The sequence below is a fragment of the Simochromis diagramma genome, unplaced genomic scaffold (genome assembly GCF_900408965.1).
Source record: "Simochromis diagramma unplaced genomic scaffold, fSimDia1.1 OVJJ01000402.1, whole genome shotgun sequence".
Taxonomy (NCBI): Eukaryota; Metazoa; Chordata; class Actinopteri; order Cichliformes; family Cichlidae; genus Simochromis; species Simochromis diagramma.
This window is the reverse complement of record NW_024386972.1, coordinates 7888504-7900382: the sequence shown is the minus strand read 5'-3', so window position 1 is coordinate 7900382 and position 11879 is coordinate 7888504. Positions and strand designations below refer to the sequence as shown.

Below are 11879 nucleotides of genomic sequence, written 5' to 3'. Positions count from 1 at the left end.
TGCACACAATTACGACAGGAGTTAATGTTCTTCTCTTTTCTAATTTGTAGTATTAGAACAAATGCACTGAAAAGTAGCCTATTACTATAATTAAAGGTCCAGGCACATTGATTTATATGATCACTAACTCATAATAGCCATGGAGGTAATTAGGTTAGACATAGTGCCCTTTTCTCCAATTATTCCTGACAATTTCCAGATTACATTAAAAATGGCCTTTAATTTCACACCCACAAAGCAAATTTACAATGTCTGATGTGTAAATCATCCAGGCCACATACAAATGAGCAAGTGTGTGTGCGTGGGTGTGGTTACAATAGTAAGCTGGGCCTCAGGTGTGAACTTTAATTCTCCACTGACGCCCACCTGTCTGTCAAAGCCTAATTTTCCCACCTGTAAATATCATTAGGGCTTATATTTCAACGTGATGAGCCAATTAGTGGTGCATTGTTTTACGGCATACTCTGTTTAAGTCTGTCAGAACTTCAGCGAGGGTAGGCAGGAACATGACACTTTGATGGCAGGTTTCCCTGAAGCAGGCCCCTTATTCATTTATTGCTTCCTTGTGTGGCTCTGTGTTCTTTGTTATATACTGCACACAGCCTAAATGACTACAGTAAATGGGGACAAAAGGTATTCTCTTTTCTCATAAAAAGCCTCTCAACTGAGGTATAAATAATTGTGACCTACTATGAGTCCTGAAAACAATTTATGTCACAATTTTTTAGCTGCCTCACATTCCCAAGTCTTACTTTCCCCACATACTGTGGAAAGTTGGCGTCTTTTCAAACTGCGAGAACAGTGGGGTTCTCTGGGGCAAAGGGGTCTTTCAGAAATGACTGAGGCCATTTTTCTGCTTTTGCCTATAATGTACACTAAGTCAGAAAACAATTTAAGCTTGATACAAAGAATACATTAGGAAGGCATTTATGAACAGCACAGAGGGAACATCCTATTTCTCAAATTAGTATCCTTTCTCCAACTGTCAGTATATCCTCTTCAAATCCCCAAGCCACACTCAGTGAAGCTCACAAATGAGGCAATTAAATTCAGGGTTTCAAACTCCTTTGAACTACACCTTCTGTCTGAATCCTTTAATATTCCAACTGAGGGTTCTCAAACTCATCAGGGCTATTTAGCACCTTGGGCTCCCTTTTTAAAAAGGGACCACCAACTCACTCTTATCTGTCAGTCATTTCCTGAGGGGTAGAAGAAAGAGAGAGACAGAAGGAAATGAACATTTCAACAAGTGAAAAACCTCCTGTCTGTGATTCTTCTGTTGGAGGGAAATTTCCCATGTGTTTTCAAAAAAGGGATTAGTGCTCTGGACGCTCTTGTTCCAATTCCCTGTCCAATCCTATCCCATCTAATCTCCTCTCTTCTCATGCCTATGTGGTTAGTAGGTTAGCATTGGATCAAGTGACTGACTGTGATACAATTAGCATCTAACACCATCTGACACTGTACATGTGCTTCTGTATTACTGCATATAATGTTTGCACATATATTTTCAGCGCATCACCTATGTCCTGAGTAGATATTGGTATCACTTAATGTATAGTCACAGGGGTCAAAGGCCCAACTGAGTTATCTCACTTGTGGTTATCTGGAAACCAGGAGAAAGCTGAAGAAGTCAGGATGGGACTTTGTAACCAGATAACAGCATTTCAAAGAATCTTCAATGATCCAATTTATTTCTACCCTGAGTAACACAAGGTTAGATGTGATTTAATTAAATAATTAGCCATGGACAGATCCCAAGTGCTTACAGAACTCATTTGTAAACAGAGTGCTTCTGGCATTGTGCACTCTGTTTTCTTTTAAGGTTTTTATCACATTACAGTAAATAGTATTCGCTGCACTTTGCAGAAATTTTTGTGTCATGTTTAGAGGCACAATGGCCATTTTTCAATAGAAAGCAAGGGACTACTTTCTGTGTCTGAAGAAAAACTACTCGGGTGATTCCACGAACCATGATGCCCAGTTTGAAGAAACCATGTCTAGACGTAGCATGTGGCCCATCGCGTGATACTCAGGGAAGCTTCGGAAGACTATCAGTCTAGTCTTTTTCTTTATTCTAAAAGCTACAAAGATTGGAAAGTTAACGTAAAGTCTTCAAACATTTGCTGTTTTGGTGTGTTTACCACATATTCTGGCATATTCAGAGTTTACCAACCAATTAACTGGATCTGGGAAAGTAAGCCAACAACTAAACGACTGGCATTGTGAAAGATTTAAACAGACACACAAGAGGAATGGAGTAGATAGTGATCAATGGGTGTGGTATGATTTGCACATAGGTCCTCAATAATGTTGAAATCAGTTGATTATGCACACACTTAGAGCTGAAGTAACATTTCCATTTTTTCTTGTATCGTTACTGAATAAGAGATTACTGTGATCACCATGTATGTTATTTACTGTGCTAGAGTGCGTGAGAAGGTTTACAGAGGAAATAGATTCGATGGGTGCTACTGAAAATGGAAATCTGCTGATTACTGTGGCACAGCTACAGAGGTCATGTGGTCATGGTTTGTGGCAAAAGTTGGAGTCACTGCTTCTGAACGAAGGCCTTTTTTTTCTGCACAGTCTGAATAAGAAGGGGGTTATATCCCTTTAACACCACTGTTTGCATGTTTCCCTTCCTCCCATCTCCCCTTTACGTTTCACAATTCAATACCAGAATGGTTAACATTGAAAAATAATTTATTTCAGAAATGTACTGTGATCATATATTCATTCAGATTCTGCATGATAAGCTTTTGTTGCGTACAATGAAATCACCCCACAAATAATTAAAAAAAAAAAGTAGATGACATTTTTTTTTCTGCTTTTTGAACTATGAAAACTAAGAACACACCACTGAGTCTTCACTATAGCGTTATGAGTGCGCCTGGCAGGTGGCTGGACCACGTCAGCCCTCTGTGGCGTTACTCCGGGCAGGTTTACAGTTGCTGCAGAACAATCTCTTTATAAACAGACATAAAGTGAATGATCTGTAAGCTTACACACGAGAAGAGTGACCACGCACACACACATGCACGCGCGCACACACGTAATTGCATCTGGGACAATACAGTCACACCTGAATATTACAGAGTGGTTGTTTACATAAAAGGAAAAAGAGGTGAGGCAATTCAATGACATCATCTCTTGGCGCAGGCTCGGCGCTGCCCAGCGATAGTGATCAGTGACAGCGAAAAGTTATCTCAGCAGGGAAGAAAACAGGGGGGTGGTGGGAATCCTCTTGGTCTCTTATCAAAATCACACTGTAGAACTAGCAGCTGTGCTCCCTTATAACAGTTCCTGATGACAGTTTTGAGACTTCACCTCTTAAGTTGGATTCCAAAGCATTTCAGTAGAATCGGACTCGTGAGTGTTTATGTGAGCCAGCAAAAAGTGAAATATGAGATATGGGTTTTGTATGCAAACTGATTCCCGGCCCACATGAGGCAACACGATGCCAAAGTCTCGGGGCACCATCAACAGTCCATTCACAATTGGTGCCAGAGATCATAAATATGTGTTTCTCTATCAAGGCATCTTCGATCCACTGTAACACACTCACAAAAAACAGACTTAAACACTTCCACTTAAACAGATATACACTCTTTTCATATATCTGCAGGATCCTTCAGGCACGCCGCAGTCACTGACATTTGACCTACTACTATGGCCAAATGCTGTCTGACTTTTTTTTTTTATGTATGTGTATGTTATAGGCCAGAGAGTTTTTCCATTTTAATCCATGATTGCTTCTTCAATGTCATTTTAAAACTCTCACAACCAGCACATTAAATGTCTTCGATTTGGCATAAATTCCACCTTTACGCTGGCAGCTTTTTGTTTTTACATCCAGTCCAAACAAATAATTGTTCTTTAACTTCCACAATATGGCTCCATCATATTGTCATATCAGTCTTCGTCAAAGTAGAGTCAGCAATGACTTGATTTTGTCTTCTAGGCATGTCTACTATAGAATATTTATATATATGTATATATATATTTATATGTGTGTGTGTGTGTGTGTGTGTTTTCAAAGATTCTAGTGACTTTGTACAGAATCAGATATTACCACTGAATGAGTTTAAAAAAGTAAAAAGAAGGAAATAAATGATAAAGCCATGCAAGTATTTCAACTAACAAAATAAAAGTGAATAGATGTTGCAGAGACCTTTTTTTTGTTTTTATCAGCCGGTGAGCGAAACCAAAGTTTACACTGGCACATTTTCACACATTAGACAAAAAAACGCCTCAAAAAGTATCATAATGTTTTGATACATCCAAGCTCACAAAAAAAAAATAACATGTAAGTTATGAAAAATAAATTGATGATGAAAATAAAGAATGAGCGACTTGATTGGGCTGACTGCAATGCTATGTTCTTCTTCAACACAAGTTGGGTAGGTATTTTCAGAAGTTTCTATGTCCTCAGTATTTTTCACACAAAAGAGGAAAAGCCAGCAATAGGGGCCCGTGAGCCAGGGGCTAGACTGCTGGGGGGCCTGTACAAGGTGCTGTGCTGGCTCGGAGGGTTGGAGCTCTGCTGGGAGGGGGTGGGAGTCCGGCTACCTTTGGGTCTAAAGAGGCTGCCTTGGCCCTGGGGCTGGCCCTGAGCCTGCTGAGGCTGAGGGCTTGGTGAACTCAGCTGGGGGGGCAGTGGAGGTAGAGGGGGCAGCGGTGGTGGGGCGCAGTGATCCGGCTCTCCTGACTCTGACTCTGTGTAGCTGTAGGCCTGCGCCCGGGATATGCCTTTCTGTTGGCGACGCCAGGAGTTGTAGTAGGTAGGATCACTTATGTAGTGGTTGACGAAGGAGTGGGTCTTCTGACGGTTAGGGTCCACCTCATACTCACTGTCGCTGCCCTGAGAAGGCAAAAAAAGAAGAGACAGCGGTTTATGTTGTGAGTATGGTGTGACTCTGTAGTGTTTCCATGTGTAGCAGTTAAAGATGTTGAGGCTAGAATGAAAATGAACATGAAGTTATTGTGTTATTCTAAGGCATCAATTTACAGCCACAGCTGTCTAAAAAGCAAACACATGCAAACACTTACATTTACAACACAGCACAAGTACAGACGGACAAAATGGTCAAAGATGGTCAAAGCATGAAGGATGACTTGCTACTGAAACGTGCACAAGAAAACCGTCAACACGAGATGGCAAAGGTCAATTTGTCTTCGGGACTTTAACCAATAAGCAGATCTATATGTTCAGGATCTAAGACCTTGACCACACCACGTCAGCAAGACAGGGCTTGGTGTTGTGTTACACAGTGTGGCATATAAAACCTAACATGTAAGAGGAATCTGAGGGAAAGGATTGGATGGGGGCTACCAATTGGAACCAGTCGCCTATAGGGCTATATAACATTCAAAGCAGGCAGCCACAGGAACCTCACCAAATGCAGTGGAAGTGTATGTAGGCCACCTGTTCCATATGAAAACACCAGCGCCTCCTATGGGTGAACAAAACAATGGGTTTTACAGTACATCACCATAACAGAATGATTCAAATGGCCGAGTCATGATGGTGATAATGCCACAATATGTATAAATAAATGCATAAATACAGCCTTTGTGCCATTCTGTGCGAATGGTATGAAAAGGTAAAAGGATGAAATAAAAACACAGTTTTGTATTGTGCAGTGCATTTTCCAACACTACCATCAACTTTAAGAGTATATTGAGAGCACTGAAGCATTGTGAAAGTTATTTTTCTTCACATTTTAACTCAGTCTGAATTCCATTCTTGCTATGTGTAAAGAAATAATAGTTCTCAGCACATTCTCACCAGTGACCTTCCACCTTGCTGCAGGTTGAGCTAGAAGCACTATTGTATTCATGTCAAGAAACATTCCATGCATCAAACAAAAAGGAACGTGATCACTGAACGCTCAGCAGGGACTGCTCATGGTAATCTAATTGCCATGAAAGCAAACTGCCAATCGGCCAGGCAGCGTCTGATTAATCACCTTGCCACAATGAACATATGCACAGTTGACTGTGCCAAAAATGTCACTGGATAATTTCCCAAAGACGCTCTTATAAGCATGCAATAGGTGCATAACAAAAGCCTGTTCTCTTCAAAGTGGTATACCACCGAGAGGGTGCTGATAATCGTGAGCGTTTCAGAAATTTCTTGCTCTCTCGGGCCTTTCATAATCATGTACAGAAACATTGCTGTTGGCGCACACTCAAAGAACAGATCTCTCGCTGGATATTGCACAGCACATATGTCATACATATGGCAGTTGTCTCAGATTTCCCTGTGCCTCCTGGTTCATGCCTATGTCAAACCCCTATATAAAAGCTTTTGTTTTCTCCATGTCAGCAGAGTTTATAAAAGTCCAAACAGAAACTTTTGAGTGCTGAATTATAGGAAAAACGATCCTACATTTTGATTCTCTTTAAAAGAAAGTATCCTGTTTTTTTTCCTCACGAATTAATCAAAGGCAGATACTGCACAAGCCACGTTCCCCTTAACATACCTCCTTTTCTCTCCCTTTCTTCTATATCGTTTTTCCTCTCAATAAAGGAGAGCCAGAGTGTGGGATGGCTCAGTATTTGTGTTTTTGTTTGCAATATTGTCACCCAGTTGTAAACACTTAAAACACTTAAGTCTGAGAAGCATTCTATTCATACCAGTCTATTTAGCAGCACAGCAACACAATAAAAACATCCATTCACAGTGGACCAGCAAGACACACTGAGGCACTTCAAGTGGCATTACTTCACTCTAAAAGAATTAAGCCAGCATTGAGAGATGAAAAACCACTCTGGCTGTGTGTGGCAACGGGAAAGCGTGACTGTAGACCAAGTGTTGACACAGGGAATTGCATCCTCCTGCCTGCACCGACACAATTTTCGAGTGTGTGCAACAGATGTTGTGACTGTTAAATTGTTCTGCTTACAAGTACAGCGCTCCAATCTGTCTGCCTTTGCTTTTGGTTTATCACCAATATTTAACAGAAATAACACACGGATGCAATTGAGTAACCTAAAGTAAAGATGCTTAACAATTTGCCTCTGGGGCCGCGCAGCCCTTGATACAGCTCCTTATTTCAACTCATTACAAGCTAATTACTAGAGCTGAATGCTGTGACAGAAACAGACTTTAGGCATGAAATGCAGCATTGCACCTCAGCCTCGAGGGAATAACCGTCTCATTTATGCAAGGATATGTGTAAGACAGACACATACCAGCCTGCCTGCGTCAATTATTAAGCATTTTTTCATCATTTTGATGTTAAATTAGGCGGTGAAAGAGATTAAGACATCTATCCAATTAACTAGCGAAACCTCTTGACAGTACTTTATTTTATCATCAGCATAATAAAGTTGCTTTGTGGTCCTGTTTACAGTTGCTAGCAAAGAAGAGGGAAAACAACAAAGGAGAGGAGGAAATAAAATTGAGAAAAAACATGACAAAGATGTGCATCAATCATGGGTCAGAATTACAGTTTCTTGGAGATAAATTGGTCATCATCAACAAACCATGTAGGCGTTCAGACAATCTATTTGAAATTTGACATCGGCTTGCTGAAAATGAGCTTGCTGTCATCTCTGTGTTTGCCACCGTCTGAATTATTCCCCTTTTTATCTGGATGTGTTGCTCCAGAAATGACATAGACTTACAGTCATGTTAAAAGCGCTTTGAATTAATTACTGCACTTTGTAAATAAATTCTCTGGTAAGCAAGGTCCCAACCCCATCCCCCCCAAAATTGATGCATACCCCAACAGTCGGCCCTTTGTCCTCTTGTTATGGATTATTGCAAAGAGGAGGGGGAGAAAGGGGATGCTGTCTAAGTCACTCTTATTGATGAAGTGAACACAGCAGGGGTCCTTTGAGATAAAGACAATGGCAGTGTATATGGGGCTGGAGGGGACTTGAAATCCCTGCACATTCACAGCACATATATCATTATGAGCTTTTAGCAAAAGCTGTGCAGGAAATTGGAAAGGAGAAGATGGGACACTTTTGTTAGCGCTAAAATACCAGCTTTATCAAAGCAAAGTAGCATACTGCCACCATCAAGGCAAGGCCTAAGCCTCCTTTGTAGTTCCAGTCTCCAACTAGTAAACTTCATATTGCTTAATCAGAACAATTATATTCAGAGAAATTTAAAATCTTATTGATCATTAGAGCTGCCCCAGAAAGATGAAATGCATAATGGAAGCATGTGCATTTATTCAGATTTTTCCCTTTAGAAGTGATGCCTAGTTTAAGGAAGCATGTCAGTTTAATGCTCGTTTTACATGCGCTTCATCCCATCCAGCCAATATAAATGTCTGCGTCTTTCCAATAACCTCTGTTTTGTACGCAAGCCAAAAAGCTATTAATATCAACTCTTATTTATTTGCGGTCGCAACTGAACTTTATTCTGGGTTATGACATGAAACTTTAAACGTGGCTGGTCAAAATTAGCGTGTTGTCATTAGTGACAATCCAAACATTACAGATAATGTTCTCGGTTGAGTCTCAGCCAAAAAAAAGCTGCAGTAACCACAGAGGCAGCGAGTATTAGGACGGAGAAAGAGAGCGGCAAAGTCTGAAAGAAAAAGTATGTGAGAGAAAGCCGACATTTTCATCTCTCTCCCATGGAATGCCACTCTGCAGAATAAACATAATCTATAATATGACTCAGAGATGAGGTCATTTGCCTTTAACTGGTTTCGGCTTTAAATTACACACAAAGACATTGCCACAGAGACAACCTTGGAAAGCGAGAAAACCTACACTCTAAAGGAAAAAGGGAAGTCAATAGGTCTCTACCTGCAGGGGAGCAGAACAGTAATGGTGACCCTGTTGCCTTGCCAAGTCAATGTTGGCTTTCTCCAAATCCCCTCTTCACGAGGAGCACAATAGTGAACTTATACCTGCTGGGGGAGGCCGTGGGGATTAAGGAGGACAGACAGCACAATGTCATACTGATAGCTATGAGTTATCCGCTCAATAAAACTTCAAAGAACATTCCTAGATTTTTTGAGCACCACTGGTGCTGATATGGTGGTCTGTCAGGAGCATGGCAGGGGAGCCTTGGGCTAACAGAAAGGCTCTGTGCATTTCACTCCATCAAAGCCAACATCGACCCCTCGAATGTGCAGAGTGGCAGCAGACAAGTGTCGTCATCCAAGGGGGGCAGTAACTGCATTAGGGCCATGCTTGACAATACACAAGTGTGAATGGTAGATATGTCAGACAGGCGTTGAAATGTTGAAATGCTTCATTTGAGGGGATGTTATGGTGCTGTGAAAGGTCCTGTCTGTAGCACTTCATTGTAGAGAGATTTCTATTTGATCTGGAAGCATGACTTAGGTCCCGATAAAGCGAGGTGGGGAGAGATTTCTGGCTTTTGGAATTCACACTACAGACTTATTTATCTGAAAGATTTTCCAAGATAATTTGGGAAAATACAGAGAGCAAAGAATTCCCAGATGAAAGAAAAAAACTGAAGGAAGCCTGATAGCAAGGGAATTCCAGACTACTTTCCCCTGATGCTTTTATCTTGCAAGGCTCCAAACCAGACTGCAGATTGCAAGATGAATCACAAAAACCACAGAGAGGATGTGATATAAACGAAAACAGAAACAGCATAGTGTATACGCACATAAGACCAGACAGAAGAAATTTAATTTGGTTAAAAGCGTGAGAATGAGAACAGACAAAAGCCAAGATGGCACACGCTGATCAATAGAAAGACAGATGCAGACAGACAGAAGGGCACAATTTATTGATCACACTCGCTGGGTAAAAGCAGTTTGGCTCAGCACAAAGGCCACGAGTCAGACATTCTGACATCAGTTTTTAATAATCTGTCAGTCCGAACAGAAGACTTTAAAACTTCAAACAAACTCAAAATTATGATCGCGTTTTAACTATCAAGATCCAATACAGTGCTCTTTTTTTCCATAGAGATCAATTTAACTAACTCTGATCTGACTTGCTGAAAAGGAATATTGGATAAACTATCTGTCTGGAGAGGCAATTTTTACTACGTAGCTAGCTGGAAAATAAATTTTGCAGAGTGCATGCCCTCTCGCTGCCTTACATAACGAGTGCTGTGGCTGAGTGCAGTGACCTAGATCTCAGGTGGATGTTTGTAGAGTGACATTCTCCACAGGTTACTGCCTGGTCTAAAAACTGCTTTGCCACCAGTAAGCAGAGTCATTAATCTCTCATCTCGCCATGTGCATTACTGTAGCTGTATCTTATGACCTCTGCAGGCCAAACACATTGAGATGGGTGACACAGAAAGGACACCAGCATGAACAGGCAAAAAAACCACAGAACAGCTGACAATGCGAAGCTGAATTCCTGAGGAATTCGAGGAGATGACGGTGGGTACACGTACACAGGTACAAACAGGACTGAAATACTACTTAGGGAAGATGCAGTATAAAACAATATAATGCTATTGCACCTGTGAGTCTGAGATTTCTGAGGGTTTTTCAGTCAGGCTGCTGCTCTCTGCAGGGATCAGGTCGTTGTACTTGGTGCTGACATCCTCGTCCGAATAGTGAAGACTGCCTGGGCTGGGCCTGGGAGGAGACCTGATCAAAGAGTAAATGCACACAATTAGTTTGATTCAAACTGGTTGTCAAGCTTAACAAAAGAAACCCTGGCTTTTCAAAAACAAAACCTTTTGGAATAAATCAGGTTGTATTTTAAATGCCAGTGCATCTCACTGGGTTGAGCAGGCTAATGGAGAGGCCCAGTTTCAAATCGACCACAAGACTGTTTTCTTCCAGCTTTCATGTCATCTCTCTGCTGCTCTATTCCAATAAATAGTAAAAAGAAACTTAAAGAATACTCCCAGCCTATTAAAACCTGGGTTAACTGTCTTATTACTTATTCTTTGTATAGATTTGTTCCTTTAAAATTAGAAATTGTAGTCAATACAGTTTTTGATAAACAAGCAAATGCAGTGACTCTAGATGTTCTCTCTAACGTCTGAGACACTACAGTTAGGGCTTCCTGTCAAGCTCACATGTGTTCTCTCTTTCAGTGTGTGTAGGAGGGCAACTAGATGAGAATCATGGGACACTCATGAGATGGCTGCTTACAGCCTGTCTCTTCTGCAGTGAATAATTTCCTTGATTCAGTCCTCACTGTGGGCTGTGGAATGTCAAACCACTAGGCTCTTGTGACTAAATTATAAACTGAACTCAAGGGGTCATCAAACAAATTGCAGCCTCAGGCTTTGCTCGGGTAAATGTTATTGCACACTACACAAAATGATGGCATGGATTAATGTGTCAGTGCGCATACTTAGGTTATCACATTTGGAATTCAGATAGAAGCTTAAAGAGAGGTGGCCGAGGAAAGGGAGGATCATTAAAGTGTGGGGGAAGGGAGGATAGGGACAAGGTGTTCAATGAACCTGAAAACTGAAAGAAAGATGGAATGGGAAAAACGTGAAATAGTTGGAAAAAGGCATTCCCTAAAATGGTGCGCTTCTGTCAGGGGTGTTTTCAGTAAATATGAGAGTAATAAAAAAGCTCTTGGTTCCTAATCTCCTCCACATTTTCCACTGTTCCTAGTCCTCCTAAATAAACACCCATCTGTTTCTGCTGATTGGTGCTGGTTTGGCGGAGACTACTTGGACATACTGACTCCTGTTGACTTTCCAGGCCACAGCGTCGGCCGGCAGTCGCTGCCAGTGGAGCTGCTGGAGTGCACACACAGCCGCTCCACACATTGAAAGTGCATTTGCATAAGCATTTTCCATATAAATATATTTGGAGAGCATTTCAAAAATGTTGCGGGTAAATTCCAGCAGTTTTCACAGGGCTGGTACTTTGAGTGCAGTGTGGACGAAATGGAAAACTCCACTGGGAAATCACAAAGCAAGCTCTAACTCAATTACACTCTGAGAG

General features: G+C 41.3%; 1 protein-coding gene across 1 annotated transcript in view; it reads right to left on the bottom strand.

Annotated features, from left to right (window-relative positions):
• Window positions 1-2829: 2829 nt before the first annotated feature.
• The window catches only part of sdk2b (sidekick cell adhesion molecule 2b), a 267154-nt gene continuing 258104 nt past the window's right edge, over window positions 2830-11879 (bottom strand). Inside the window, 3 exon segments of the mRNA XM_040039067.1 lie at window positions 2830-4864; window positions 5400-5456; window positions 10424-10553. Coding sequence (XP_039895001.1) covers window positions 4442-4864; window positions 5400-5456; window positions 10424-10553 — 610 coding nt within the window. The 3' untranslated portion in view covers window positions 2830-4441.